This window comes from Syngnathus leptorhynchus, chromosome 2, assembly GCF_054491065.1.
Source record: "Syngnathus leptorhynchus isolate UIUO chromosome 2, UIUO_Slep, whole genome shotgun sequence".
Lineage (NCBI taxonomy): Eukaryota > Metazoa > Chordata > Actinopteri > Syngnathiformes > Syngnathidae > Syngnathus > Syngnathus leptorhynchus.
Genome location: NC_141196.1, coordinates 5,570,672 through 5,597,180, shown reverse-complemented (window position 1 = coordinate 5,597,180; position 26,509 = coordinate 5,570,672). Strand labels below are relative to the sequence as shown.

The following is a 26,509-nucleotide window of genomic DNA, read 5'->3' as shown; positions in this document are numbered from 1 at the left end:
TTTATGTAAGGCCGCATCCATGGCTCCCTGGTGGTCTAGTGGTTAGGATTCGGCGCTCTCACCGCCGCGGCCCGGGTTCGATTCCCGGTCAGGGAACTTAGTTTTTGCTCGTCCAACATCATAGGTAGTAACGGTCGTTCAGGGCGTGGCTTAACAATGACGACATAAAATTAATTTAGAACAAAATGGCGGCCCGGGAAATTGGCTAGCCTTCTTGCTTGTGCGTGAGCTCAAGCAACTAGAACAAATACTCTTTTAGTCATCTTTTTTTTGACCTAACTATTTTGTTTGAATCAGAATTAACTTTATTGACCAAGTTTGTGCATGCCAACAGGGAATTTGACAACATTTAAGGGATTGACAACATTCAGGTAACTAACTTTTTTTTTTTATTGCTTGCATAAAAATAATTTCAACTCATCTCAGTTACATTCATTGAAAACTGAAGAATTGTGCTGTGTATGTGCGGTGAGATTTCTGTGGTTGTTTTTCAACGTCATTGGTAGTGTTGAGTTTTTTTTGCCACACAACTCTTCAACTATTGAAATTTAAACAGAGAATGAGTTGGGGGGAAAAAAAGACACTGAATGGCTCTGACATGTTTTTTTTTACTGTTGTGACAAGTCTAATGAATTGTTAACAAGTGCCACATTATTTTGGAGTGAAGGTGTCAGCGTTTGCTGGTTTACATTCGTGATGATCAGTGGCGCAGAATTCCTCCCATCATCACTAACTCCGGGACTGAAAAAAGGGAAAACTCTTTCGGCAAACACGCAGCCAGTGAAAGTGTAAATATGAGACCTGGCATCCACATCGAAGAATGACACTATTCCATCCTCGTAATCGGTGAACACGCCGACCGTTTGCGGCTTCCCGTCCAAGGTCAGAAGCACCGACGGTGAGTCCAGAGCGCGGTACTCGTCCCCGCCCCTGAGACGCATGGTCCAGAAACCGTTCTCAGGCTTGGAGGTGATCAGGCCCTTCCTATTTACTGATTCTTTGACCACACCCAAATCCCAAAAAGTCTTTTTCCCCACTTCTACCTGATGGGAGAGAAAGATCTAATCAAGAGATGGGAAAGTAGGGCCGTGCTGGCGTTGATGTAGAACAGAGGAGATAGTCACCTGGAAATAGAACCTGCCGGATAAGAAGCCTCTTTTGGCCAAAACACAGATGACCGGATCGAATCGCTGAGGGTTACCGGGCACGACTCGCAGCAGCTCGGCGCGGTCCGCCCGCTTGCCGTTCTCCGACAGGCAAATGTTGGGATGGGCGGTAGCCGGGTCCATCTCCACGTCCACTGTTGGAACCAGAAGCTTTATTAACTTGAATAGTCGTGGACCAAGATGAGAAGAGTGATAACGGCGTTACCTGCGTAACTCTGCATGCTCTTCATTTCTGAGGGCGAGAAGAAATCAGGTCTCGAGATGTTTTGAATACCTGGAATGTGCAACTCACCCTCCGTCTTCAGGCCTTCCAGCTCAGTCTGGAAGGAGCCAATCATTTGGGACAGCGCTCTTCTCAGCGTCCCCACGCTGGGCTCTGGGTGCACGGTAATCTCCGTCCACTCTTTTGTCGGGGGAGGCGATGTCAACGAGGGAAACCTCTGTCCCCCGTGAACACAGAGAGGTCAGAGGTCACACCGCATGTGACTAGCAGCAAACTGGTGGCGTCTCACGTCCACCTGTAGAAGGTGCAGATGGTCATCCGTGTCCATCAGCTTCGCCAACTCGACGTTCCTCGAACGGAGCTCAACAATTTCCCGCTGCAGCTCGTCCACCAGTCCGGTAGCCCTCTGCTCAGACGCCCTCTCGCTCTGCTCAACCTCAGCGTCGGCCGCCGCTCGTCTTTCCCCGACCAAAGCTATCAGGCGGTCAAAGAGGGTCTTGTTGGTCGTCCTTTCATTTCCTGCACTTATCTGGTGAAGTACAAGAGGGTGACGCCGCCTCATGACCACCAAGTCCAGGAAATGTTCATCAAGTAGGACGAACCTTGGCGAGTTTTAGGACGTTTTGGATTTCCTCCATCTTTTTTTGTCTGTCTTGGATCTTTTGCTCAAAGTCGGCCTGTGTCGTCGCCATTTGGACCTGGAGCATACAAGATACAAATGTATTGAAACTGAAATTTTACCAGGACTGTGCGTTACCTTCCTCTCCTGGCTCTCCTGGTCAATGTGAACGACCCGGTGGCCTTTGTGCTGACTCTCGGTGCAGAAGCGACACACGCACCGCTGCTCGTCCTGGCAGAACATCTCCAGGAGCTGGTTGTGCTGCTCGCACAGACGCTCCCGCAAGTCGGCGACCGGCGCAATCAACCTGTGCATCTTCAAGGTGGCCACGCTGCGGTGGGCCTCCAGATGAGTGAGGCAGTATGAGGTGAGGCACACCAAGCAGGAATTGATGGCTCGCACTCGCAGGGAGGCGGCGGCGCACACGTCGCACGCCACCTCGCCGTCTCGGGGCGGCGGCGAGGAGGACGAGCCCAGCGACATCCTCTTGAAGGTATCGGCCAGCTCCTTAAAGGCGGCGTTGACGCTTATTTCGGGCCGGCTGGCGAAGGTCTTGTCGCAGGTGGGACAACTGCAAGTCTCGCTGGCGCCCCAGCGGCGCTGGAGGCAAGCCTGGCAGAAGTTGTGTCCGCACGGAGTGGTGACGGGGTCCTCCAGGACCTGCTCGCACAAGGGACACTCCAACTGCCTCTGAGCCTGACTGCCGCACGGGGAGGCCATTTCTGCCACGCAAGCAAAACAAGTCTCATCGTTTGTATTTCAAAACGGTTTGTACATGTCTCTAAATGTAGACTCCACCTTGCACGGTTAGGTGTGCTCTTCTTTTGTTCTGTAAACTTTTGACACGCCCGCACAACTTTTTGATTCACATGGGAAACAAAAGAGTGTTTGAAATAAACGCTTGTTCCGGTAATTCAAAACGTGTTTTTCTACTCTTATAAAAATCTATTCTGATATTGAGCAGACACCCGGATGGCATTTCTGACGTTTGTGTTCCTTGACACGATTGTACGATTACTTTTTGAAAGAAACTTTGTTCTGATAGGGGGTTTTTTCCCCCCAATGTTGTGTTTAGCTCCAGTAAGTGCTGATAACATCATATTTACAAAAATGTGATCGTAACCAAAGCGCAACAAGGTTCCGTATACACTTACCGCAATGATCTTGCCCGTCTCTTCTCTCCTTTGCGGTGCAACGCTCGGAAGACTCACGCCCGATCAGGGTCCAATCAATGGTTCATGTGTTCGACCTATGACTCACCTGAGCATTAAGTCAGAGAGGAATGCTGTTGCTCTGCATAAGCACTATTGTTTCCTCGCTTGTCACATGGTTCCACTTTACAATCATGTGACATTTTCAGGAACTTGTCAGACATTTTTTTTTTCCTCAACGTTCTGTGTATCTTGCTATTACAAAACCCAAATGATCATCTCTTTTGACGATGATAGATAGATAGATAGATAGATAGATAGATAGATAGATAGATAGATAGATAGATAGATAGATAGATAGATAGATAGATAGATAGATAGATAGATAGATAGATAGATAGATAGATAGATAGATAGATAGATTGGATGGACAGATGGACGGGCGGGCGGGCGGGCGGACGGATGGACAGATGATAGATGGACAGATGGAGGGATAGATAGATAGATAGATAGATAGATGGATAGATGGATAGATGGATAGATGGATAGATGGATAGATAGATAGATGGATAGATGGATAGAGGGAGGGATAGAGGGATAGAGGGAGGGAGGGATAGAGGGAAGGATAGATGGATAGAGGGATAGAGGGAGGGATAGATGGATAGAGGGATGGATGGATGGATAGAGAGATAGATAGATGGATAGAGGGATAGATAGATAGATAGATAGATAGATAGATAGATAGATAGATAGATAGATAGATAGATAGATAGATAGATAGATAGATAGATAGATAGATAGATAGATAGATAGATAGATAGATAGTCTAAAATGGGACAGACCTCGAGAGAGCCTGTGATTGGGATGTGGATGGACTGAGATTGGACCAGGCGCACTCAGAGTCCAGCCTGGCATCTCTTTAAGGGAATGTGGTGGCACAAATATGATAGGCTGCCTTTTTCCTTACTGTGAGCTATTGAAAGAGTTTTTATTTATAGCAGTTTGGTCTTGTTTTGAAGCTGCATTTCAATATGATCTCGTCAGGTAAAAAAGAGAAAATGACAGATTCATTAACATGGATGAAGAAAGCAACTTTGACAAAGCAAAACTTGCACACTGTGCGGGTGACAACAAAAATTGCCATATTGTGCTGTGGTCTAAAATAGTATATGTTTGTTTTGATGACTTCATGCACAGCTTGGAGGAGAAAATATCCGCTATCGTACGCCAGAATGGATCATTTTGCTTGGAGAGCGCTGTTGTCCTCTTAGCCAATAAAAGCTGAGGAGGCAGGAAAGGAAGCAGGTGGGAGTCGGGGGGGTGAGACAGCGGAGAAGAGAAAATTTGGCCGGGAATGAGCGGCAAGAAATAGCAGAGGCAAAGCTGGAGTGGACAAGTTGTCTTCGTGCACATGCAAACGGTAAGTTGTCCTCTTTATTCTTCTCGCGTGTGACGGTCGTTGCTTTTTGGTTACGACAAAGATGTGTCCGCAAGTCTTCTTCTCACTACAAAATTTCAAACAGAAAGTTGACCTTTACCAACCGACGGGGTTGTAATCGTCCGTCCATACCTCTGAAGTTTGTCCATTAATGTTTCTGATCGGGACATTTAGTCTGTTTAATTCCAATTCTACCATCCCACCTAAGGCAAGATCGCTCTTCGCTTGTGTGCCCGAAAAAGGGCGTCGTGTCCTCTGCTATGAGAGCTCCACCCAGTCTTGGCAAAGCTCTTCCTTGAGGATCTGCATCATGTCTCATGGTCTTGAAGCAGAGCACCATCCACACCTGTGAAGATCCCACCAAGTAACACGTCCTTAGAAAGATGCAGTTTCAGCCTCCTTGGCCCCACTTCGCCTTTTATGCCGGAGTGCTTCTGGCCACCCTCTGGGTGCCCCCGGGGGTCCGCTGCCAGAATGAGACGGAGCCAATCGTGTTGGAGGGCAAATGTCTGGTGGTGTGCGACTCCACCCCCTCCGCAGAGCCATCGACAAACGCCCTGGGGATGTCGGTGAGGTCAGGAACGGGCAGGGTGGCGTTCTCGGCCATCCGCAACACCAATCACGAACCCTCGGAGATGAGCAACCACACCATGACCATCTACTTTGACCAGGTAGTTTGGAATTTGTTGGCCTGGAAAGCACGGGACAGCACATTCAAGTCCTCTTCTTTACTCACAGATCTTGGTGAACGTCGGTAGCCATTTTGATCCCGCCAGGAGTCTCTTTGTGGCTCCAAGAAAGGGAGTCTACAGTTTCAGCTTTCATGTGGTCAAAGTTTACAACAGGCAGACAATACAGGTGCGTTCTCTCTTCTTGGTACCTCCTCTGCGAACTTGCCTTTTTTTACCTCCTCACTTTGTTTCTTCAAGGTAAGTTTGGTCCTCAACGGATGGCCAGTGATCTCCGCCTTTGCGGGCGACCAGGATGTGACCAGGGAAGCTGCCACTAACTCTGGCCTGGTGGTGATGGAAAGGGGGGACAAGGCGTATCTCAAACTGGAGAGGGGCAACCTGATGGGTGGGTGGAAGTACTCCACTTTCTCCGGATTTCTGGTCTTCCCTTTGTAGGACAACGGCCAGGTGAACACTTGTGGAGAGACGACAAAGCCTTTTAACTGTTGCTAACAATCATGTTAACCAGCAAAAGACTTTTAAACTAGTTAGCTATTATTAACATGCACCAAAATCATCCTGACTATATTTTTCATTTCCCCCAAATCTTTGTCAATAACTCGTGATTGTAACCCAACGTCTGTGCTTGCTCGCATCGTGAGGCTGCTCGGAATTTTCGCAAAAGCATGAATCAATTTGTATGTTGCTTTTGTTTGCTAGCTTTCTGATCAAGTCTATCTTGCGCTACTAGCTACAAGCTACGAGCAAAAATTTCAATAGAGCTAGCTTACCGGAGCATTCAAAATAGTTAGCTATGCTGTATTATTGATGTCTTGCTATCTCATTCATTTTCAATATGTACTCTGTCTCACAGTGACTGTACTATTTGTTCTCACACTAGCTGGTGAATATTAATGCACCTAGCAGATAAAGTTTACCTGGTCAAAATGACCTCGCCTCCCTTCGTGCTTAGTTACACACGTGATTGCCACCACCAAGACAGACAGATGTATTCTAACCCAGTCGTCCTTAACGAAGGTAGACTCTCATTAAAACTTGTCATAATGTGTAACTGTCGTAAACAGCATTGACGCGCAACCACGGAAGCGTGCAAGCAGACGTGTGACTTTGTTTGTTATCCACGCGGTGGCTCTTTGCATCCGGTGGCAGATGGAGAATCAGCAGCAAAGCAAAGGCTCCATCGCCAGAAGCCTGCTGGGTTCACTCCGGACCGCCATAAGCTGTAAATCTCAGTGGAGGCCAGCGTTAACACGTGCCGCTAAGCAATAGGAAATTTCATTGCCAAATGCAGGCTAATGCTAAATCAAGTCCAAGAATGCTTCACAGGTTATAATTAAATATATATTATATACGTTAAAATATTTTTGATATTTTTATTTTCAGGCTTTCCCTAAAATGGAAAAAAACTTCTGTGCTTTTCAGCATGTGTGGATCTTTCTGGCATCCATTCAATACTTCACTTAAAAATATACAGTTGTTCAGTAGTTACTGTTAGTGTCGCACGCGTTGAAGATAAAAGAACATTGAAAGTTTCCCAAAACTTTTCAGATGATTTCAGATGACACACAGAGTCTCCCTTGTTTTTTTGAACAATTGTTTTTAATTAATTTTCATCTCATAAAAAATATTTATTTGATATCCAAATTAGGAATTGAAACGATTGCTGTTTTGAAGGAAAAAGGAAAGAGGGCAAATCTGACAATAATCAAGACGGTGACCGTTTTCATCAAACAACAACATGGTGGTGGGGGGGAGGGCGCTCCTCCAATTTCAAAACATTTCTTTATGGACTTTCCTGGAAAAGTTGAAAGATAACTGTTCTCTTTCCAACCTGTCACGTTATTAAATGAGGGCTGTCACAAAACATTTGCATACATTTGAAGATGTAATTGGACAACAACAACAAGGTTGTGACGTCACGGGAATTCCCCCCTCAACGCCTTGAGAAACTGTTCAAGCTACTTAAATGACGGCTTTCTGTTTTGTATGTGTGCAACGTGTAGGAGCTATTTGAATAGACATTTTTAGTTTATTTATTAACGTGTATTTTAGCTGCGTCATGCGCAGTATGCTTTTGTTTTCTTGCTCTTCGCGGTTAGTTTCGTTTTCGTCGCTGCCTCGGAGCTTCTGGGTTTAGTGGTCCGCTTGTTCTGTCTTGGCGGATCGCGTGTTGTGTTGTGTTGTGTTGTGCTTTGTCGTGTTGTTGTGTGTTCGGGTTCGAGGTTAGGAAGTTAGTGATGTGATGTGATCACGGAAGCTTGCGTGTCGGGGCCACTCGGAAACCGAGACCGTAGAGCAGCAGCAACTCAAGGTAGGAAAATTACATTAGTACTTTTATTGACGTTCTTTTTGTCATTGCGTTGTGCTGTGTGTGTGTGTTGCAAGTCACACGCTTCAACGTTACCTGAAAAGAATGCCATTTTTTTCTACCGCAACCTGGCAAGTATACTTGTGAAAACAAACTGATCTTTGAATACAGTATCCATTTTTTTTTTTTTTTCGAGCAGGGAATTGTAGGCAAGAATTGCAGGAAGTATCCACTCAAGTAACTCAAATTGACATCAAATAGAAATTCACAAATTGCCTGAAAAAATATTACAACTAAAACAGAACATTTGATCAAATATGACCACCTGAAAATTGTTTTCAACTTTCTGTTGGCACTTTTGTTGTAAAGAAAACAAAGGATGGACGACCAAGGCAAGGTGAGGGATGACTTTGTGTGCCCCGAGGGACTGCGGGGATCTATGAGCTCCCAGCAGGACACGGTGGAAAGAATATTCCAGGTGTCGTTCACCATCGGAACTGGTGACGTCCCGCTCGGCACCAACGGGCAGATGTGGCTGCGTCTGCGGGGGTCAGACTGTGACGTGAAAGCGGCAAAGGTTCCACACACCCCCTCGTGCCTCTTCGAGAGCGCTTTGCAGTGCAGATGATCAGCAAGCGTGTCTTTTAGATGTTTGTGAAAGGACTTGTGAACCAGGAGCAGCAGCAGGAGTTATCCTATCCCGCCGCTCTCAATTGCATCTTCTGCGGTGCCAAAGGATTCTTCATGGACTGCATGATCAAGAGCACTTCAGCAGACATTGTGGTGAGTCCTCGGTAACATCGACTCATTAATGCTCTTCAAATCTTCAACAAAAAAAAATGGAGGCTCTTAAAGTAATGATGCTTATTTTTGTTGCATCACATCAAACCAGGTGAGCTCTCCGGGCTCGCTGCTCATCTCTGGTCTCGTTGAGCCAGTGGTGCGAGCCTATTCTCTCATTACTGACCTTTTGGATCGATATAAAGGGGGGCAGGCTGGTTCCTCGGACACTGAAGAACGAGGTTTGGGTGAGTTGCGGGCCTTCAAAGCGCTGGTGGAAAAACGGGAGGATCGCCATATCCTGGATCTCCTTGTACTTCCGAGATCTGTGAAGGAAGCCCTGCTGGATTTGGTGAAAGAGTCAGGACAAGGAGAAGTAGGCTTCCATGAGCGTAGCCTACCTGAGATGACTTTGGGGGAAGAGCAAAAAGAGGTTCTACAGGACGCGGGTGAAGAAAAGCTGCCGGAACATGCGGCGGCATCGGCCGGCCAGGATGAGGACCAAGTGCGGGAGCTGTCGGCGCCAAACAAAGAGTTTGGGCTTTTGTTGAAATTCTTCACAACCATGGGGTACACAGAAGAGGTGGTTAAACGGGTCCTCGGCCGAACGGGACCCAAAGAGGCCTCTCGGATACTGGATTTGGTTCAGCAAGAGCAGGACTACAGTTGCGGGGAACAACAGAGCAAGAGGAAACCGCCTTGTGAGATGGATGACGAAACAGCGGGAGGAGCAGAGGTGCCAGGCGAGGTCCGTGGACGTCAGGACGGCGGCGTTAAGGAAGATGATGACTTTGTGTTGGGAGTGTTGAAGAAAGCTGCCGTGAGCTGCGGTTACACGGAGCACAAGGTGGCCAAGGCTTGCAGCATGTTGCCAGATGGCTCCACTCACCTGTTGCTTCTGGAGCTGCAGAAGGAGAACAGCGCTGGTATGGAAGGCTTGGAGAAGCAGAGTCGGAAAACTGGAATTACCATAGCTGCTGAGAAAAGTGATCCAGAAACACCAAGCCGAGCAGAATCTGTCACAAATCTGGACTTGTCGCCCAAAAATCAAGTCCTTCAACGTTCCGATCAGGCCAAAGAACCACCTGGACCAACGTTTCCCTCATCTTCCACTGGCAGCTCTCGGCCAAAGCCTCAAAGCCCGAGCTGCTTGAAAGGAACCCTCCCCGCTCAGCGTTCTCCCACCAGAGGTGGGGAATGCCGCGATGCGCCCAGCGTTCCCTCTGTGGTGGTGACGGGCAAGCAGCGCTTCATGGAGGGTCTGCAGACGCCCTTTAAACTCCAGCTAACAGACCAACCGGGGAACCCCCAGCTGAGGACCATCATCATTGACGGTAGCAATGTTGCCATGAGGTAGGTAGCGTTCATTTAGTCAATCCATGGTTTATTTTCTCTTCATTCTCATCGAAGCTTCTCCCCCTCCGCAGTCACGGGCTCGGCCACTTCTTCTCGTGCCGAGGTATCGCTTTGGCCGTTCAGCATTTTTGGGAGCGAGGTCATCGGCACATCAGCGCCCTGCTACCTCAGTGGCGCCAGAAGAGCGACCCCCGCGCCAGAGGTGGCTTTGTCTGTTCCCTCCAGTGACTCACGTTGTCACGTTTTTTTCCTTCCGGCCTCGTCTAAACACGTTTTTTGTTTTTGACGTCCACAGAGCAGCACTATCTTGGAGAGCTGCAGACCCTGGGCCTCCTGTCCTACACACCCTCAAGGGAGGTCCTGGGCACGAGGATCAGCTCGTACGACGACAGGTCGGACGAACAACAAGATGTCGTCTTTGGAGATTTTTGGTCAAACTGTAGCGGAAACTTGCAGCGATTATTGCTTTCCAATAAGATCAGATGATTGTTGCAGACTCATGCTGAAGCTGGCGCAAAAGACAGACGGCGTGATTGTGACCAACGACAATCTGAGGGACCTTTTGGATGAGTCGGACGTATGGAGAGACATCATCAAAAAGAGGTAGAACACGCCAAACAAAAATGGCAATTTGGATTAAATGAGATGATAGTGGAAATACTGGCCACGGAACCCAATGAGGACACGAGACCCTCTCAACAGTTGTTTCTTCTCGCTAGTGTATCCTTGGAACGCAATACATAACGTGTGGGCTCCCTCTAGTGGTGATGTCTAAATCGCAGTTTATTTACTACTATCACTTTTCTCGATTCTTGCACACTACTATTTGTTGTATCTGTTTTTGTACCTGCTTTGATTTTGCTTCATGTCTGATCCTAAATCAGCATTGCAAATCAAAATTTTGTTCATATCTCCCCTCCAGACTGCTTCAGTACACGTTTGTTGGTGATCATTTCATGGTTCCAGATGACCCACTAGGAAGGGGGGGGCCTCACCTGGATGACTTCCTTCGTTCGGACCGCAGGTTTGACGCTAGTGAATTCATTCTGAAATAAGTTAGACACTTTTTCTCACAGCAATTTCCCTACCAGGACATCCGACCCTGCTGGTGTAGCCAAGAACTCCCCTTCTTTTAATCCTCCGTACTCACAAATTCCTGTCCACAACTTTCCTGAGCAAACAGCAGGTGGCGCTCTGATTGGAGCAGGTGAAGGGAGGCGGGTAGACGGAATTCATCACCCCAAGTCCGGAGAACAGCAAGGCTCCGAGGCCATTTTAGTAAACAGAACGGTGGAGGCCACAGCGGAATTGAGAGAACGTCTTTGTCAGGTGTTTCCTGGTCAGGACAACATGGTGATGCTGGTTCTGCAGAGTAACCCGACAGAGAACGACCTCAATGTGCTCTCAGCTTTTCTTTTGGAGCAGTAGAACTTTCGCAGTTTAGTCAAGTTCACACAATTGAAATGTCTTTTTTTTTAATCTGCCGTTCACCATGCTGTGAAAAAAAAAATATCTGAGGTTTTCAACTGCTTTTGTCCAAGAGACCACCATTGTAACCTAGAAGCAACTGGGGAACTTTTATTTATACTATTACTATACTTTTATACTCTTATTTTATTTTGTACTGAAGAATGATCGACCTATACAGGCTATTTATTAGCATCTGCATGGCTATGTTGGGAATTTCAGCTACATTTGACATAATTTAGATGGGTAAACGATTCACAAAATTAGCCGGAAAATAAATCAAGTATAAATGATAAATCCATTTGATTTTAAATCATGTTATAATAATTTGTAATTTAACGGACCACCGCAATACCGCCACGGACCACTAGAGGGCCGCGGACCACCGTTGGCCATCCCTGATTTTGTGCATGAAAGCTGACCTCTGCATTTGACGAGCCGTTTGTGGTATCAATGCCTTGCTCAAAGACACCACAAAACAAAATAAACAACATCTTGTCACAACAGTTTGTACCTTTTTCCATGCTCCTTGAGAGTTTATTCATTTTTGAATCAATTTTGAATCTTCCCGTTCAATAAATGTCCAAAAACACGCTATGATTGTCGCTTTCCTTCTTTCCTCCCATTTAAACTTGTCACTAAAGCGTGCTCCAAACACAGAATATCGATTCCGAGCTGAAAGCGCGCGTCAATTTGGCGTCGTGCACGCGCACTCACCCGCCCAGCTCAACACCGGAATAAAGAGCTTGTGTGTGCGTGTGTGTACATTCGCGCTGGAATTCTCGCTCACCTGCCGGATCGCTCTCGGTTTTTCTCATGGTGTTTTAAAAGCGAGTTTATTATTAGGTCAATGAGTTTGTTTTGTCGATTTTGGGCCAGAAGTTAAGCTGTTGCAAGAGGAATATGACTAAATTGAACGTGTGTCACAAGGTAAGCTAACTGGACAAGACTCACGTTCAATGACAAGAATGTCTTGATTGTCTTTGGGGGGTAAAAAAAAAAAAAGTACAACGGAAGTGAAGTTACATTCAGGTCTGTCACGCTATTAGTTTGAAAGTACTGTGTTGTACTTTTATGTACACAACATAATTTTTTCGAAGATGGATTGTCTGCACTTGTTTCCTTTTCATCGGTGATGTAATCCCTTGTCATATTTTCCTTTCCAACATGACTGAAGATGTTACTGATGTGCATTTTCCATTTGTGGGCTAAACCTGCTTGACGCCAAAAGGTAATGGACAATGATTAAACATTTACAGTATAATTAAAATGTATCGCTGCATGACAGGTGCTGTAGTCATTTTGAATGTGACTCTTTCAAAAAAACAGACACATTTAAAGTCTTAACTATGAACAGCTTTTTTTTTTTCCAGCCTTCCCTGCCATGCTTTCGTAAACTCCAGAAAGGATTCTTCCGGGAACCCTCGCAGCTCCGTCTTTGGGGCCGAACTTGATGTCGTCCGTCTCTTCTAATCCGGTACCCATTGATGACACAGAACCAGGTCAGTTAGTTGTGAGGGTTGCTTCAGCACAGCCAAGAAGTGTTTGTCAAGGTGACAACATTCATACCTTGGGGATGGCTGATGGTGTAGTGGTACACTTGTCATTGCTGTGTGCAGGTACAATGAGTTTGATTCCGACATTACTTAAAAAAAAAAAAAAAAGGTGCATTGTCATGGTGACAAAATTCCTAACTTTCCAAATGTCACAGACGCTCTTTGTAGTCACGTCGCTTGATTGACTGGCAGATGTTCAAATTTACAACCTCAGTCCTGTAACTTTTCTGACACACCTCATACGTCACAAACAATATGAAATAACTTTATTTTATTTAGTCGTGTCTGTACTCTGTTTCAAATGGTCGTTGCTGACGGTAATATTTTACGATAGCCATCGTTATGATTAGAAATCTAGCAAAAGGAAGATGAAAGCATCTGATATTCGTGCCAGGTTGTGACTAAATTGTTAAGGTGAGTCACTGTCATGCCATTCCAGAACACACCTGAACGGAGTGTGTGACAGAAAAAAGCCAGACAAACGAGTTTAGCATAATAGAGAAGCGAGCCGAGGATGTTGAGTTTGTTATTATCTCGCTTTTGTTGACCTTCTCTTGCGACAAGACTTTAACGTCGTCCATCGATGGTTGAGTATCCAGTGTGGGGGTGGGGGGGGGATCAACTGCACCAACGAGGAACGCTGTACTGAACACTGGTCTCTCTCTCTCTCTCTCTCTCTCTCTCTCTCTCTCTCTCTCTCTCTCTCACACACACACCCACACACATATGCACCATTGGATGGACAACAAAAACATTTGCAAGCAGCAGAAGGAGAAATTCATTCTCATCTCACTTCCTTGTTTTCATTCATCATTCATGAAGACGTAACCCGGAACTACGATTGTTTTCTCTACTGTCAAAGTCATCTTAGTTCAGATTGCTTGTTTTGGTTCTGAATGTGAAAATGCTCACCACAGGGACGGATCTGACACAGAGCATCCGGCCACCTAAAAATCTTTAAAAGCCTTTTTTTTTTGCTTTATCACAGAGTAGTTTTCTGATTTAATGAATTGATATTTTATAAGGTGGCACGGTGGGCCACTGGTTATCACGTCCGCCTCACAGTTCATAGGATGCGGGTTAGATTCCACCTTCCAGTACTTTGATTTATTGATTTTTCTGTCTGTAGCCCTTGAAAGAAAAAGTTTGGCCACCCCTCTCTGCAATGTGAAAAAATGACATGGGGAAGTCACCGGACTGTGTTTCCACAGGAGAACATCGGCCGGACTTCCTCAACGGCAGACAAGCGCTGAAGAGTCCAGTAGAAGATGCAGCCTGAGCAAGAAGCGGCAGCAGCATTGCAAGTTAATGGCGTGGCCCAAACTGGAATCAATACGCTGGAACTTGGCCACATTGCAGACACCGCTGATGTTGAAGGACTGTCGGGCAGCCAGTCGGAACTCTCGCAAAGTCAAGCGTCCATCCAGCTACCCGAACATCTGCTGGTGGATTCTTTGTCGAGCAGGACGGCCGAGAGCGGGGCCGTCGACTCGGGCTACGGCAGCGCCGGCTCCAGCCCCGGCTACGCCACCACTGCTTTCAGTGGCGACCTCGATAGAAACTCTGGCTTTTCTGCCATCCCCTCGGAACACGCTCCACAAGGGAATCAGTTCAATAAAAGGAGAAAAATCAAACCTGCTACCAAATCGAGGACGAAAAAGGAAAACGGCAGCTCACCTAAGGACTCGGCGCAGCATGAAGACGAGCATGGATGCACACCGTCGCGGCCCAGTGTGGCGGAAGCCATCTGCTGCTGCTATAGGTCCGTTCACAGGGGCTGTTTGCAGTGTGGGGAGGAGACGCCGGCCATGTTGTCTGGACTGGTGCTGTCTTTGGCATTTTGTACAGCCATCATCGTCCTCATTCCAGCCATGGGAAGGGTGAGAAACTGCAGTTTTGTATGTTTGTGTGTGTGTGTGTGTGTGTGTGTGTGTGTGTGTGTGTGTGTGTGTGTGTGTGTGTGTGTGTGTGTGTGTGTGTGTGTGTGTGTGTGTGTGTGTGTGTGTGTGTGTGTGTGTGTGTGTGTGTCCGTCCGTTTGTCTGGCATCAAGTGGGGTGTCAATACAGTCGGCCCCAGTCTCCGTTGATAGTTGAAAATCCGTGCCCCACATCCTTAGAATGCATCAAAACTTCAAGTTTGACTTGAACTTTACAGTACAACATGCAAATAATACAAAAGAGAATTAAAAATGGTTTAAACACCAAAATGTTCAACCAAACCATATGGTAACAAACATCCACTAGCTTCATGCTAACATATAACACAAAAATCCATAGTCAAGCTAATGTGAATTAGCATAGGTGCTATTGTACTAAATGCTACTTTAACATGTGCAGAAAACAAAATAGATGTCAAACTTGCAAACCGTTATGCAGCTCGATTAAATTTAGAATTTTCACTTTGGTGCACAGAACGTGGACGTCCATGTGGGGGCTCTGTCAGTGTTGGGCGTGGTCCTGTGTCTGAGCGCAGTCCTGCTGGTGTGCCTGCCTTGGCTGGCCACCGTGAGGCGCTGCGCTGGTGCCCTGGCCCTCTTTGTCTGGGGGACGCTGTACATCACAGCTATTGTTTTCATCTTCACCGGAGGACCCGTCACAACTTGGGAGCAGGTGGGGAGAAGTCATGTGACCCGACCCATTTGGAAAGAAACTCACATCCCTCCGTCCTCCTCAGGTGGCCTTCTTCCTCTTCCTCTCCCTGAGCGTGTACACGGTGTTGCCGCTTTCACTGGCCTGGGCTCTCATAGTTGGGATTTGGACCAGCGTTTCACACATCATCATCATCAGTGTTTATGTCTCGGTCACGAGCCCGGAGACGCCGGACTTGGTTGTGCAGGTGGGTCCAAGTTGATAAGGGAAGATCTTTTCAATCGACTTGACCCACTTTTACCATTTGGACTCGTGTTAATCCATGATTTGGTCCTCAGCTGGTGGCAAACGGCATACTGTTCTTGTGCGTGAACTGCATCGGGGTCTTCCATTTATGGACCACCGAAAACGATCTGAGGAAATCCAATCGGAAGAGAGAGCAATTCAGCGCCGTCCGCTCCCAGAAGGAAATCAGGAAATATCAACAGGTTCGATACCAGCCGCTTTATCCCATTGAACGACTCGTTCGCGAGCCGATGAGGAAAAAAAAAAAAAAGAACGTCGTTCGTTCTTTCCAGGAGCGTCTTCTGCTGTCGGTGTTGCCGCGTTATATCGCCATAGAGCTGAAAACGGAAGCGATCAAGAGACTGACCAAGCCCATCGAAGAGAAAGAAAATAAACGCAATTTCCACAGCCTCTACGTACGGCAGCACAAAGATGTCAGGTAAGGAGGAAAACCATCCAAAAGCTGTTCTGCCTTCCATCTTGTGTAATGTGTGTGTGTGTGTCCAGCATTCTATACGCAGATATTGTGGGCTTCACCAGGCTCGCCAGCAGCTGCTCTCCTGAGGAGCTTGTCGCTGTCCTCAACAAGCTCTTCGGCAGATTTGACGACATCGCTCAGGTATCACCATGTCCGATCCGAGCGTGTGTGTGTTTGTTTGAAGGCACGCCATTACATCTGCTGTTCCTCTGTGCAGAAAAACAGCTGCCTTCGCATTAAAATTTTGGGCGACTGCTACTACTGCGTGTCGGGTCTGCCCGATCCGATCTCCACGCACGCCAGCAACTGTGTTCAAATGGGCTTGGATATGTGCACCGCTATCAGGTTGGCTCAATTTGCATGGCCAGACCATCAACTTCCTCTTTGCCTGCTCCATTTGAATTTTTTTTGCAAATTGTTGCTTTGTTCAGAGAGAAAAAAAAAAGAGCTTCACATTGTCATTTTTTGTTTTGTACTGGGCGTCATTTATTCAGGTGTCCATTGTTCAGTGTCAAGCTCCAACAATTTTTTTTCTTTTCTTGGATTTCAGTAAACTTCGAGAGGCCACCGGAGTGGAACTCAGCATGCGTGTTGGCGTGCACACGGGTAACGTGCTCTCGGGCGTGATCGGCTTACAAAAATGGCAGTACGACGTCTGGTCACATGACGTTACGCTAGCCAATCACATGGAGTCTGGAGGTGTTCCCGGGTGAGTGAGGATAGTCTCCTTTGGACTTTTCTGTCATGAAAGGCAACAAACGTTTTCCCATCTACTAGGCGAGTTCACATCACGCAAGAGACTCTGCAACACTTGAACGGAGCGTTCCAAGTGGAGGATGGCGACGGGGGGAGTCGGGATCCTCTTCTTCAAGGGAGACAAACCTACCTGGTGCTGGACCCCAACAACTCAGAGAGCTCGCTCCAAAGAGCCCAAACGGTTGGCGTCGATGCGGCATTCTGCGGCGAGACACGCAAGGGTGTGACGGCGTGGCTTTTTATTTCCCAGGCCGGCAACCTTCTCGGCGCAGTCGAGAACAGGCAACGGGCGTCCATGCGCCTATACCTTAAGTCGTGGCAGAACGTTCGACCTTTCGCAGAACTCAACAACCATCAAGCTGAGTTATCCAAGAAGATCAACGAGGTCACCGTGAACCAGCAGCAGTCGTCCGCTGTATGTTGAGCACACGCTACAAGCGCCACTTTTTTGCCATCATGTTGTCGTGATTGGAAAATGTCTGTGTTCCTCAGGAAAGACCACTTTGTCAGAACAGCCCATCCAGGTATGCTTGCTTGAGGTTTTTAATTCAGAAGCAAAATAATTACTCACCAAAACGTGCCCGGAATGTTTTCTCTGTAATGTAGTCGCAAAGATGGAATTTGTGGATTTTTTTTTTTGTCTCAGTTTGTTTGTAGATCACTGCGTGAGGGGGTCGCTGGACACGATGGACACCGCAGGGTAGCTTTGAGGTTTTTTTTTTTCCAAATCTCTCGTTGCCTCTCGCTCTCTCTCTGATCTGTATGTGCGTGTGTTCCGTAGGAGGAGGGCCAAGAGACTCAACTGTCTGACGCTGCTGTTCAATGACGTGCGCCTGGAGAAGCAGGTCGTGCCACTCGTCCGACAGGAAGTGAGGAAGTCGGCCTCTGTGGCGATTTCATCTCACGTCTCGTATTTGTTACAGTTTCGCCTGTCGGAAGTGAAAGGCTTACACCAGTCCATGAGTTGCCTGGCTTTCGTCTTTGTCACTCTTTTTGCTGTCCAGATACTCGTTTCTGATAGGTCAGTGACGCCCCGCGATATTATTCGCAATTGTGGATTTGTGTGTTTTAGGTTTTTTTTTTTTCGTCTTACAAATGTTTTTTGCGTACTTGCCAGGAACTTTGAATTGGCCGTGTCCTACAGCGCCACATTTACTGTGATGGTGCTTCTTTTGTCCATCACGTTTTGTGGCTACATGCAGGTACGCTTGGTCAAACTCAACCAAAACAAAAAACATGACAATGGGTATTTTTGATATATATTTTCCTTTATGTTTTGTTTTCAGCAATGGCATTCCAAGACATGCAATAATTGTATCTCAGGATTTTCTCCTGGGGTCTCCACCAGGGCGGCGCTGCGGCTGTTTATCGTGTGCTTGAGTTCACTCATTACGCTGCTAATGGCCATCCTCAACTTTGTGAGCCTTTTTGCTTTCATTGCAAATTATACAGTGGAACCTCTCGTCATAAACTCCATTCATTTCCAGAGCAAGGATTCATTTTGAAATGAAGAGAAATAGGATTGATGCATTCCGGCTTCTGAGCATAGTTATTATTTATCTTCTTGTTGAAATAGAAATAAGTGAGAGCGCATTTTATCATGACACTCTGTTTGATAGCAAATCATTGAACATCACCTTCGCCTTGTGGAAATTATTTGCCACAAATTAAACGTTGGCTGCAGGATTCCCACGTTTAGTTATTCCTTCTTTTTTTTTTTTTTTTTATCGCACTTCCTCAGGTCTTCATCCCAGGAAGCAACTGCACGGAAATTAGCGACAGGAGGGCGTTGGAGGGTCTCAAACTCCACATTATGCCTGTGAGTTACCAATGAGCATGTAGGCTCCTCGTGGTGTGCAAACATTTGAGCATTTGTTGTCGATCTGACTAACTCAATAAATCTTCCGCAATTTTTTATCTTGACTTGTAAAACAATTGAGAGTACACGGATAAATCAAAATACAGAATACATACATACAATACTCAAACGGTCTTTCTGTCATCCACCCAGTACTACTTGTACTGCTGCCTGCTGGCCATGCTCGGAGTCATCGTCTTTGTCAGGATATGTCTGTCGGTAAAGGCTCTGCTCCTCACGCTGGCCGTGGTGGTTTACTTGGCCCTCTTCCTCTACGTGTACGCCGACCGCTCGTTCTGCCTCGTCGACCTGCTGTACAACAACACCATCAAGTAAGCGAGCGGTCTTTGACACTCACGAGGAACAACCTTGGAATGATGCTCTCAAACTCATTTCCATCCGTCCGCCCCTACCCAGGCCCGGTGTGCTGAAGGACCCTCAGATCATGTCTGGGGTTTGGTTGGTCATCTTTTATATTGTCTGCCTCATACTGGCCAGACAGGTGCGTGGATGCTTCCGTGCGTGCGTCACTTCCTTTTTTCAAAGTAAAAAAGTCGAGTCAATCATTTAATCAGGACGAGCTGGGTTGCCGTGTGGATTTCCTGTTGGAACACTGTTTCAAGTTGGAACAAGAGGAAATGGAGACCGTGGAGAATGTCAACAAGCTTCTCCTCCATAACGTTCTACCTTTTCATGTGGCCTCCTTCTTCATGGAAAAAACTGTCCGTAATCAGGTGATTTATTCATTTTTTCTTTTTGAAACGATCCTTAGAATGTAACGGTTGTTTTTTGACAAACGCTGTGCTTATTATTTCTATTCCGATTTGGTGCTCTAAAAATCAACTTGACTTGCCGCTGAAATTTGATAGCCCTGTTTTTGATTTCAGGACTTGTACAGTCAGTCGTACGAGTGCGTGGGCATCATGTTCGCCTCCGTGCCTCAGTTTAAAGAGTTCTACAGCGAGAGCAGCGCCAACAGAGACGGTCTGGAGTGTTTACGTTTACTCAACGAGATCATCATCACCTTTGACGAGGTAGCGTCGGAAGTATTTTTTTTTTTTTCCCGAAACGTACGCCCCGCCTCACCTTCTTTCGTGTCACTCGGTTTCCCAGCTTCTATCCAAACCGAAATTTTCTTCGGTGGAGAAGATCAAGACCATCGGCACCACGTACATGGCGGCTACGGGGCTGACGCAATCGTCCGATGACAGAAAGGTATATTCGTCACAAAGGATCACATCTTCTGAGACCTGAAAACGTCTCTTTCCGTCTCTCTTTGCAGGAACGTGACTTGTCCTACAGTCACGTGCGCTCCATGGTGGAGTTTGCCTTCGCTTTAATGAGCAGTCTGGAGCACATCAACACCGATTGCTTCAACAACTTCAAACTGCGGATCGGTGAGACCGTTTCCCCGCCGTCATGATCTCCAAATTGACATCCATCTTTTTATTCTGCAATGGAAGAATTGACTGCTCAATATCTATTGTCAGGTATAAACCAGGGCCCGGTCATTGCCGGAGTCATCGGGGCTCATAAACCACAGTACGATATCTGGGGGAACTCGGTCAACGTGGCCAGCAGGATGGACAGTACGGGAGTGTTGGACAAGATCCAGGTCAGTCCGCTCGCCACTAACTCGTCTCCTTCCCCCCGGTTTGACCGCTCCCGTCTTTGTATCCAGGTCACAGAGGAAACAGCTCAGGTGGTCCAGAGCGTGGGCTACGGCGTCACGCGCCGAGGAGTCATCAACGTCAAGGGCAAAGGTGAACTGACCACATTCTTCGTCAACGCAGAGCAGTCATCTCCGGACTTCTGACCACCGTAGTTTGTAGTCGATGCGGTTTGAAACAGACCTTCGCAAGGAGCACGCTGCCGTCTCGTGCTGGCGCTGCTCCTGACTGCCTGCCGTCCGTCTTGGCATGAGACACTAAATATGATCCTGATCAGTTGAATGATCATGTTACTGTGGCTGTATTTGTATATGAATACTTTCCCTAAATGTCAATGACAGTTTGCTGATTTACATGAAGGATAATTTGTGTTAAATATGAAATTGTCTGCATCAGTGGTTCTTAAAGTCTTTACACCTAGTGCCACCTTAACAAATATTTGGATTTTATTTTTAATTCAAGACTCTAACATAAAATAGATAAAAACATCATGAAAAAGATGACTACTTTTTTTTTTTTAATACTTCCAATATCGTAAGTACATTTTATAGCAGTAAATTGTACTCAAGCAATTTTCTACAAAATGACCAACTTTTATCAATGTTTTTTTGTGTAAAGATTCTTGCGCTTTCACTCAACCATTGCTTTCAGGTACGTACTTTACAAAATACTGTTGGCACCACACCAATGAAGCGTTGGAAGTTGCTGTTAGATTATAATTGCAATGCAAATATCTCTCTCTTAGATTATGTATATTTTGTGTTTTTAGATGTTGATGTTGTACATAATGTGAAACTACTATTTATGAACTAATTAAGTTCAAATATAAATAAAGGCATATGAGTATTCTGTGCATATATATGCAAATATACTTTTGTTCCATAGCATTTGGTTGGTGTATCTAAAATTGGTTTCATAGATGAGTGGAAACAAGTTTAAAATGCCCATTCATTTCAAGGTAAAATAATCTATTATGTACCTTCAATAAACAAAATATTGGTGGTTCCGAATAACAATTATTTAACTGTCAATATTTTCAACAATTCATGTATTTTGCAGTGTTATAAACCTTTTGTTATAAAGAAGCCTTTTTTTTTTTTTAAGAAACGCCCATCTTCATCTTGATTGGCTGTGGAACTTTTCTGTCTTTTCATTGGTTGGCACTGCTGGCAGTCTCCATTCTTCCGGCTTTATCGTTCGGTTTGTTGTGAGAGTTCCTGACTTTTGAGTGATTGACACTTGAGTTGGTAAGTTCTTGAAATATACGTTTTTTTAACCTCTATCTTTGAACTAAGAATGTGTCGCTTTGATATTCCTTGTCACAGGCAATCTTAACGAAAGGTGAAAAATGTCTGACACGATGAATGTGAACCTGTATTGTGACTAATCGGATCGTGGAGTTCGGGCTCACCTATTCATCGAAAAGCATAAGTAAAAACTTTCCTTTCGCTTTTGACCAGCTGCGAGTAACCAGACAAAATATGTCAGGACCCCATGACCCAAGAAGAAAAGGACGCCCCCCAAAAATATTCTTACTATCGACCGAACAACGAGTCCAGGTGAATTCGGAAGGTACCATTGTGCTTCCGCGGGGGGTCATGTGCTTGGACAAGCAATCGAGTCGGAGTAGTGTTGATTTTCTATATGTCAAGGTAACAGTGAGCATCATTTTGAAATATTTTCACGCACAACTTCCTTCCTCTGTAGCTACAAGTACTTAGGGTGTGATTATATCAACTAGTTGTGTTTCCTCTTCATTTACTTCAGGTGCTGGACCTTGACATGATCGTACAACTGGACAAAAGGATCCTGCTTGAAGTTCCAACTGACTGTGTCGGCCTGTTGGAACCTGCGGTCCCAGAGGTTCGGCTGGAACTACTACGTAAGTTATGAACGTACCGCAGAAATGTTCCAACAGGAGCTTTTGTCACGTCCTCCACCCCTCCGACCAGGCAATCGTGAGAAGCTGTACGAATTAGCCAACTTGCCCGTTGGCACGCGTCTGTGGGTCCGAATGGAACAAGCGGACGAGCTCGCCGAGGCCGAACTCAAATATGTCGGGCCGCTGACGGAAGGGAGCAGACCTCAGTATTTTGGGGTGCAACTCAAGGTAAAGCATACAATGTCGCTTCTGTTTAATCTTTTATTAGTCAGGCGGTTTAATCGCTTCTTTGCGGGCGCAGGGTTCCGCCGCGGGCAAAGGCAAGGGCACTGGCTGCGGGCACTTCAACTGCCCCGACGGCTCCGCTGCCTTCTTGCCAGTCAGCCACATCAAAGTCAGACACTGGTCCAGCGGCAACGAGGCGGACGTCCAAGAAAAAAAGAAACCCGCCCGCCGCAGCACCGTCCGCAACCTTCACAACGACAGTCGCCCCACACACGTCCAGCCGCCCGGCGGCGTCCACCTGCCTTCGGCTTCCATTCCCACTCACTCTCAGAATTCCAGCGGATCGGACGAGCAGGCGCCTACCGGAAGTCATCATCCGCTTCGTGGCCCCGTGACTCCCCTGCCATTCGATATAGGTCAGCGGGTCACCGTGGAGAGTTTGGGCGTGAGTGGAGAGGTGCGCTTCTGTGGTCCCCTACCCCGTCAGCCCTCGAATTCGATTTATGTGGGCATCTTGCTGGTCAGTTGCTTCAGACATTGCTGAGATGTTTTAATCCATGGCCAAAGTGTTAATCATTTGCCATTTTATGTTTCAGGACACTCCTACCGGCAACTGGGACGGCCTTTACAGAGGAGAGAAGCTCTGCCAGATTCCTTCTGTCCTGTATGGAAAACTGCTGCCGTCCTCAAAGGTGTCCCCAGGTAGAAGAAGCTTCTTTTTGTTTTGTTTTTTCCCTTCTTCAATGAAATGAAACAATTCCAGATCTACTCTGGGCCTTGAATTTGACACTCTAACCATAACGAATTAACAAACCCATGGCGCCCTGGTTTTTCTTGAATTGAATAATGGCTCACTGTTGTCGTCAGAGTCTCCGCATGGCGCCATCCCTCCCGCCCAAGTGGTCAAATCCATCACAAAAACTTCGCCATCTGCCGCCAAACAGCCCACTGCGTTGTCGCCCACCTCCAAAGTGGCCCTGTTGCCACCCGCCGTAAAACCCTTTAAATCCGTTCCTCCTCTCCCGCCACCAAAGCCGGCCTATGATTCCCTTCCTCCGCCCCCGCTCCCGCCTCCGCAGCCGCCTCCCAAACCGTTCGACCTGGCGATGGCGCAGCACGCGCCGGCCTCGCCGCGCTCACCGCGCTCGCCACCCTCGCCGCCCATTTCGCCAGATATGGACCGAGAAGAGGCCGTGGATGATGGGGAAGCCCTGGAGGTGGGCTCCATGGTGGAAGTGAACGACCCGCCGCTTTACGGTGTGATCCGCTGGATCGGACGCATCGAGGGGGTTTACGAGGCGGTGGCGGGCATCGAGCTGGTAAATTGACCTCGTTTCAAATTGGAAAAAACAGTTCAGTGTTTCCACGGGTTGACTATCTTATCTTTTGCCCACGCAGGAGCAGGAAGTGTCGGCAGGATCCGACGGCACCTACCTCGGCGAGCGCTACTTCCGCTGCCCGCCCAACAAGGCGCTCTTCGTCAAGCTTTTTAACTGTCGGCGGGATTCCCGATTCCCCGCTCCCGAAGCTCGCGTCAACCAAGTGGAGCGCTGCAACTCCATAGGTGAATAAGTTGTGACCTTTTTGCATAGCAGGTGAGTTGAAGGCTTTTTTTTCTCTTTTGGCTCTGCCCGGGCAGCTTTTGCCGAGTGGGGCAGCGAGCGCGTGGAAGATGACACCCTTCCCACCGAAGGGGACGAGGCCAAAGAACTCTATCAGGGCTGGAAGAAAGGCATCCAGGGTCACCTCAACTCCTGCTACCTGGACGCCACGCTGTTCAGGTGGCCACTCTGACTAAGCTCTGCCGTCGCTTCTATTGCATCTCACTCCGTCTCGCCCGGCAGCCTCTTCTCCTGCTGCAGCTCGGCGGACTGGCTGCTGTTCTGGCCCTCGGACGACACGCGAGCGGATCCCATCTCCGGTCAAGCTCAGGACCTGCTGCGCTGCGAGATCGTCAACCCCCTGCGGAGGTCCGCCTGTCGCCCCGATCAGCTTGACACATACACCTTCCGCTAGACCGCGCTCGCTTATTCCTCGACCGACTTTTGCCATAAGACAATCGTCGCTACAATTCACATCCCACCTGACTGTTTTGCAGGTACGGCTACGTGTGCGCCAGCAAGACCATGGCCTTGAGGCGATTGTTGGAGGCGGCCAATCAAAACGCAGGCTTCACCAACCAGGAGAAAGGTACGTGAGTCGCAATGCCGCATATTTTCTGTTTGCGCGCCAGGAATGCCACCACACAACTCCTCCTTTCGTGTCTATCCAGATCCGGAGGAGTTCCTCAACAAGCTCTTCCAGCTCCTCTGCGTCGAGCCGCTCCTCAGGATCAGGTAATGCCACACTTCCTCGCTCCTTCATGATTTTTCTTCTCCCCATTATTTATTATTACAATCAAGCAACATACTAATCAAAATGTTTTTTTTTTTTCTTTTCTATTGCCGTAGCGACAGTTTAATTTTCTTCATGGGATGAATGACCTATGTGACTTCTTTCTACCGACCTAGATCGTTGTCTCAAAAGCCCCAGGAGTGTCACTTGTACCAGCTCTTCCCACCCCACGTTCCTCGTTCGCCCTCCCCCGCAGACGCGTCCATTTTGCTGCCCTCACCGTTGTTTATGCCCTTGAAGGTGGCCAGCGTCCAGACCTTGCTAGAGTCCTCCTTCCTCCACGCCGGACTGAAGTTAGCAGAGGTAAGCAGAGGCACGGCGTCACATCTGGTCAAATCCTTTTCCTGTATTTGACCCTCGCCACAGGCTCCGTCCTGCCTCCTTCTGCTCATGCCTCGCTTTGGAAAGGACTTTAAGATGTTTGATGTCATCTTGCCCACCCTCAGCCTGGACATCACAGACCTGCTGGATGACAGTAACTCAAAATTGATCTCAATGTTCAGTCGGGTTGAAAAGGATGACCGTCAATTTCCATCAACTTGGGAATTTTTGACACATTATAAATTTCAAACGATTCAGGAAGTCCCCAATGTGACATTTCAGTTCAAATTCTACCACTTTTGCTTTCATATACTTTTGTGGATCAACACCACCCCAAATCATGTTTATTGATTGATCACATATTGATCACTTGTCATATTTTTAGAACATCTTTCTCCGGTTTACTAGCATGTAACGCGCATGTCGTCTGCGTAGCTTTGAGGCAGTGCAGCATATGTCAAGCTTTAGCCCGGTGGGAATGCGCCGAATGTTACGAAGATCAAGAAATTACACCGGGACACCTCAAACAGTACTGCAACACCTGCAACGCTCAGGTAGGTGGGCTCATCCCCGAAGCCGACCTCCGACCGCGAGATGTCTCGCAAGTCAACACGTGTCTTTCCCGCCAGGTTCACACTCACAAGAAGCGGACGTCTCACTCCCCATTGGAGATGAGCGTCCCCAAGGGAACGTGGAGCGGGCCCCTTAACTTCGCTCGCCAGCAGATGTCTCTGTTTGCCGTGACGTGCATCGAGACCAGCCACTACGTCAGCTTCGTCAAATACGGGCCTCTGCCCTCCGATTGGCTCTTCTTTGACAGCATGGCCGACCGGCAAGGTGAGATGCAAAGTAGCCGCTCGTGTCAGCCAAATCAACTGGCCGCACGTTCTTTCAGGAGGTGAGAACGGCTTCAACGTCCCCCTGGTGAAGCCCTGCCCCGAGGTGGGCTGCTACCTCAGCCTGTCGGAGGAAGAGCTGAGCAGAGTGGACCCCGTCTCCCTTCCAGAACGTGCTCGCCGGCTGCTGTGCGACGCTTACATGTGTTTGTACCACAGCCCCGAGCTCAGCCTGTATAAGTGACAAGTACACCTCATCATGTTCCCATAAGCCTGATGAAGATATGTTTACTTGTTGGCACTGCCATTTTATCACGTGTGATGTCATGTTTCACTGTCTCCATTGTTTGCACTAATATAGCCATGATGTCCAAACTGGAATTCTTCATGGGTTGACTTATTCACTGGCGGCAATAACAAAGGATTAAAAGTGTAATAAAAGCCAAGTGAATAACTCAT

The 26,509-nt window shown here is 47.4% G+C and overlaps 5 protein-coding genes and 1 non-coding gene across 12 annotated transcripts; 5 read left to right on the top strand and 1 right to left on the bottom strand.

Moving 5' to 3' along the window:
* The first annotated feature begins 24 nt into the window (after window positions 1–24).
* trnae-cuc (transfer RNA glutamic acid (anticodon CUC)) lies at window positions 25–96 on the top strand. The gene has a single exon. It is a non-coding gene; the product is annotated as a tRNA-Glu (tRNA).
* Window positions 97–200: 104 nt separating this feature from the next.
* On the top strand, window positions 201–6,268 carry LOC147060384 (cerebellin-1). 2 transcript variants are annotated; one of them, XM_085905945.1, is made up of 5 exons: window positions 201–371; window positions 4,357–4,579; window positions 4,840–5,268; window positions 5,336–5,455; window positions 5,527–6,268. In XM_085905945.1, exons 3-5 carry the CDS (start codon window positions 4,981–4,983, stop codon window positions 5,722–5,724), a joined length of 606 nt encoding a protein of 201 aa, XP_085762071.1. In that variant the 5' UTR covers window positions 201–371; window positions 4,357–4,579; window positions 4,840–4,980; the 3' UTR covers window positions 5,725–6,268. The 2 variants fall into 2 exon arrangements, with proteins under 2 accessions (XP_085762071.1, XP_085762070.1); XM_085905944.1 differs by having other exon boundaries at window positions 4,806–5,268.
* LOC147060385 (E3 ubiquitin-protein ligase TRIM39-like) lies at window positions 282–3,274 on the bottom strand. Of its 2 annotated transcripts, none has more exons than XM_085905942.1 (8): window positions 3,163–3,274; window positions 2,147–2,730; window positions 1,992–2,087; window positions 1,685–1,918; window positions 1,459–1,606; window positions 1,372–1,398; window positions 1,125–1,300; window positions 282–1,061 (listed from the first exon to the last, which is right to left on the bottom strand). In XM_085905942.1, the coding sequence occupies exons 2-8, from the start codon at window positions 2,726–2,728 to the stop codon at window positions 609–611; spliced, it is 1,716 nt and encodes a 571-aa protein (XP_085762068.1). In that variant the 5' UTR covers window positions 2,729–2,730; window positions 3,163–3,274; the 3' UTR covers window positions 282–608. The 2 variants fall into 2 exon arrangements, with proteins under 2 accessions (XP_085762068.1, XP_085762069.1); XM_085905943.1 differs by having other exon boundaries at window positions 282–1,043.
* Window positions 6,269–7,138: 870 nt separating the features above from the next.
* khnyn (KH and NYN domain containing) lies at window positions 7,139–11,789 on the top strand. Of its 2 annotated transcripts, XM_085906348.1 has the most exons (9): window positions 7,139–7,600; window positions 7,967–8,174; window positions 8,246–8,380; window positions 8,490–9,730; window positions 9,805–9,935; window positions 10,029–10,125; window positions 10,229–10,336; window positions 10,656–10,757; window positions 10,825–11,789. In XM_085906348.1, exons 2-9 carry the CDS (start codon window positions 7,977–7,979, stop codon window positions 11,159–11,161), a joined length of 2,349 nt encoding a protein of 782 aa, XP_085762474.1. In that variant the 5' UTR covers window positions 7,139–7,600; window positions 7,967–7,976; the 3' UTR covers window positions 11,162–11,789. The 2 variants fall into 2 exon arrangements, with proteins under 2 accessions (XP_085762474.1, XP_085762475.1); XM_085906349.1 differs by lacking the exon at window positions 7,139–7,600 and having other exon boundaries at window positions 7,617–8,174.
* A 133-nt stretch (window positions 11,790–11,922) lies between these two features.
* Window positions 11,923–21,245, top strand: LOC147060382 (adenylate cyclase type 2). Of its 2 annotated transcripts, XM_085903335.1 has the most exons (28): window positions 11,923–12,130; window positions 12,378–12,431; window positions 12,574–12,702; window positions 13,968–14,636; window positions 15,169–15,366; window positions 15,431–15,592; window positions 15,684–15,833; window positions 15,924–16,069; window positions 16,138–16,249; window positions 16,326–16,453; window positions 16,659–16,817; window positions 16,886–17,045; window positions 17,115–17,279; window positions 17,357–17,388; window positions 17,511–17,564; window positions 17,646–17,709; window positions 17,788–17,885; window positions 17,982–18,066; window positions 18,151–18,282; window positions 18,606–18,683; window positions 18,876–19,054; window positions 19,140–19,224; window positions 19,298–19,456; window positions 19,610–19,756; window positions 19,836–19,937; window positions 20,005–20,119; window positions 20,213–20,337; window positions 20,404–21,245. In XM_085903335.1, the coding sequence occupies exons 4-28, from the start codon at window positions 14,025–14,027 to the stop codon at window positions 20,536–20,538; spliced, it is 3,582 nt and encodes a 1,193-aa protein (XP_085759461.1). In that variant the 5' UTR covers window positions 11,923–12,130; window positions 12,378–12,431; window positions 12,574–12,702; window positions 13,968–14,024; the 3' UTR covers window positions 20,539–21,245. The 2 variants fall into 2 exon arrangements, with proteins under 2 accessions (XP_085759461.1, XP_085759452.1); XM_085903326.1 differs by having other exon boundaries at window positions 17,646–17,885.
* Window positions 21,246–21,529: 284 nt separating this feature from the next.
* Window positions 21,530–26,436, top strand: cyld3 (cylindromatosis (turban tumor syndrome) 3). 3 transcript variants are annotated; one of them, XM_085905682.1, is made up of 17 exons: window positions 21,530–21,639; window positions 21,853–22,044; window positions 22,160–22,274; window positions 22,345–22,502; window positions 22,576–23,019; window positions 23,096–23,201; window positions 23,367–23,818; window positions 23,898–24,063; window positions 24,139–24,280; window positions 24,344–24,469; window positions 24,598–24,689; window positions 24,772–24,835; window positions 25,010–25,196; window positions 25,260–25,368; window positions 25,650–25,768; window positions 25,844–26,051; window positions 26,110–26,436. In XM_085905682.1, the coding sequence occupies exons 2-17, from the start codon at window positions 21,874–21,876 to the stop codon at window positions 26,292–26,294; spliced, it is 2,844 nt and encodes a 947-aa protein (XP_085761808.1). In that variant the 5' UTR covers window positions 21,530–21,639; window positions 21,853–21,873; the 3' UTR covers window positions 26,295–26,436. The 3 variants fall into 3 exon arrangements, with proteins under 3 accessions (XP_085761808.1, XP_085761806.1, XP_085761807.1); XM_085905680.1 differs by having other exon boundaries at window positions 25,623–25,768; XM_085905681.1 differs by having other exon boundaries at window positions 21,577–21,639; window positions 21,718–22,044; window positions 25,623–25,768.
* The last annotated feature ends 73 nt before the right edge of the window (window positions 26,437–26,509 follow it).

Bases quoted from the DNA above. Each gene is read 5' to 3' on its own strand.
- LOC147060385 (XM_085905942.1), bottom strand. From the start codon at position 2,728: ATGGCCTCCCCGTGCGGCAGTCAGGCTCAGAGGCAGTTGGAGTGTCCC. The intron at 2,088-2,146 runs GTAACGCACAGT...TGTATGCTCCAG, and splicing joins AGGAGAGCCAGGAGAGGAAG to GTCCAAATGGCGACGACACA. The intron at 1,919-1,991 runs GTTCGTCCTACT...GTACTTCACCAG, and splicing joins ACGTCCTAAAACTCGCCAAG to ATAAGTGCAGGAAATGAAAG.
- LOC147060384 (XM_085905945.1), top strand. From the start codon at position 4,981: ATGCAGTTTCAGCCTCCTTGGCCCCACTTCGCCTTTTATGCCGGAGTG. The intron at 5,269-5,335 runs GTAGTTTGGAAT...CTTTACTCACAG, and splicing joins TGACCATCTACTTTGACCAG to ATCTTGGTGAACGTCGGTAG. The intron at 5,456-5,526 runs GTGCGTTCTCTC...TGTTTCTTCAAG, and splicing joins ACAACAGGCAGACAATACAG to GTAAGTTTGGTCCTCAACGG.
- khnyn (XM_085906348.1), top strand. From the start codon at position 7,977: ATGGACGACCAAGGCAAGGTGAGGGATGACTTTGTGTGCCCCGAGGGA. The intron at 9,936-10,028 runs GTGGCTTTGTCT...TGACGTCCACAG, and splicing joins GAGCGACCCCCGCGCCAGAG to AGCAGCACTATCTTGGAGAG. The intron at 10,758-10,824 runs GTTTGACGCTAG...TTTCCCTACCAG, and splicing joins TTCCTTCGTTCGGACCGCAG to GACATCCGACCCTGCTGGTG.
- LOC147060382 (XM_085903326.1), top strand. From the start codon at position 14,025: ATGCAGCCTGAGCAAGAAGCGGCAGCAGCATTGCAAGTTAATGGCGTG. The intron at 15,834-15,923 runs GTTCGATACCAG...CGTTCTTTCCAG, and splicing joins AAATCAGGAAATATCAACAG to GAGCGTCTTCTGCTGTCGGT. The intron at 19,457-19,609 runs GTGATTTATTCA...TTTTGATTTCAG, and splicing joins AAAAAACTGTCCGTAATCAG to GACTTGTACAGTCAGTCGTA.
- cyld3 (XM_085905680.1), top strand. From the start codon at position 21,874: ATGTCAGGACCCCATGACCCAAGAAGAAAAGGACGCCCCCCAAAAATA. The intron at 22,275-22,344 runs GTAAGTTATGAA...CCCTCCGACCAG, and splicing joins GGTTCGGCTGGAACTACTAC to GCAATCGTGAGAAGCTGTAC. The intron at 23,819-23,897 runs GTAAATTGACCT...TTGCCCACGCAG, and splicing joins CGGTGGCGGGCATCGAGCTG to GAGCAGGAAGTGTCGGCAGG.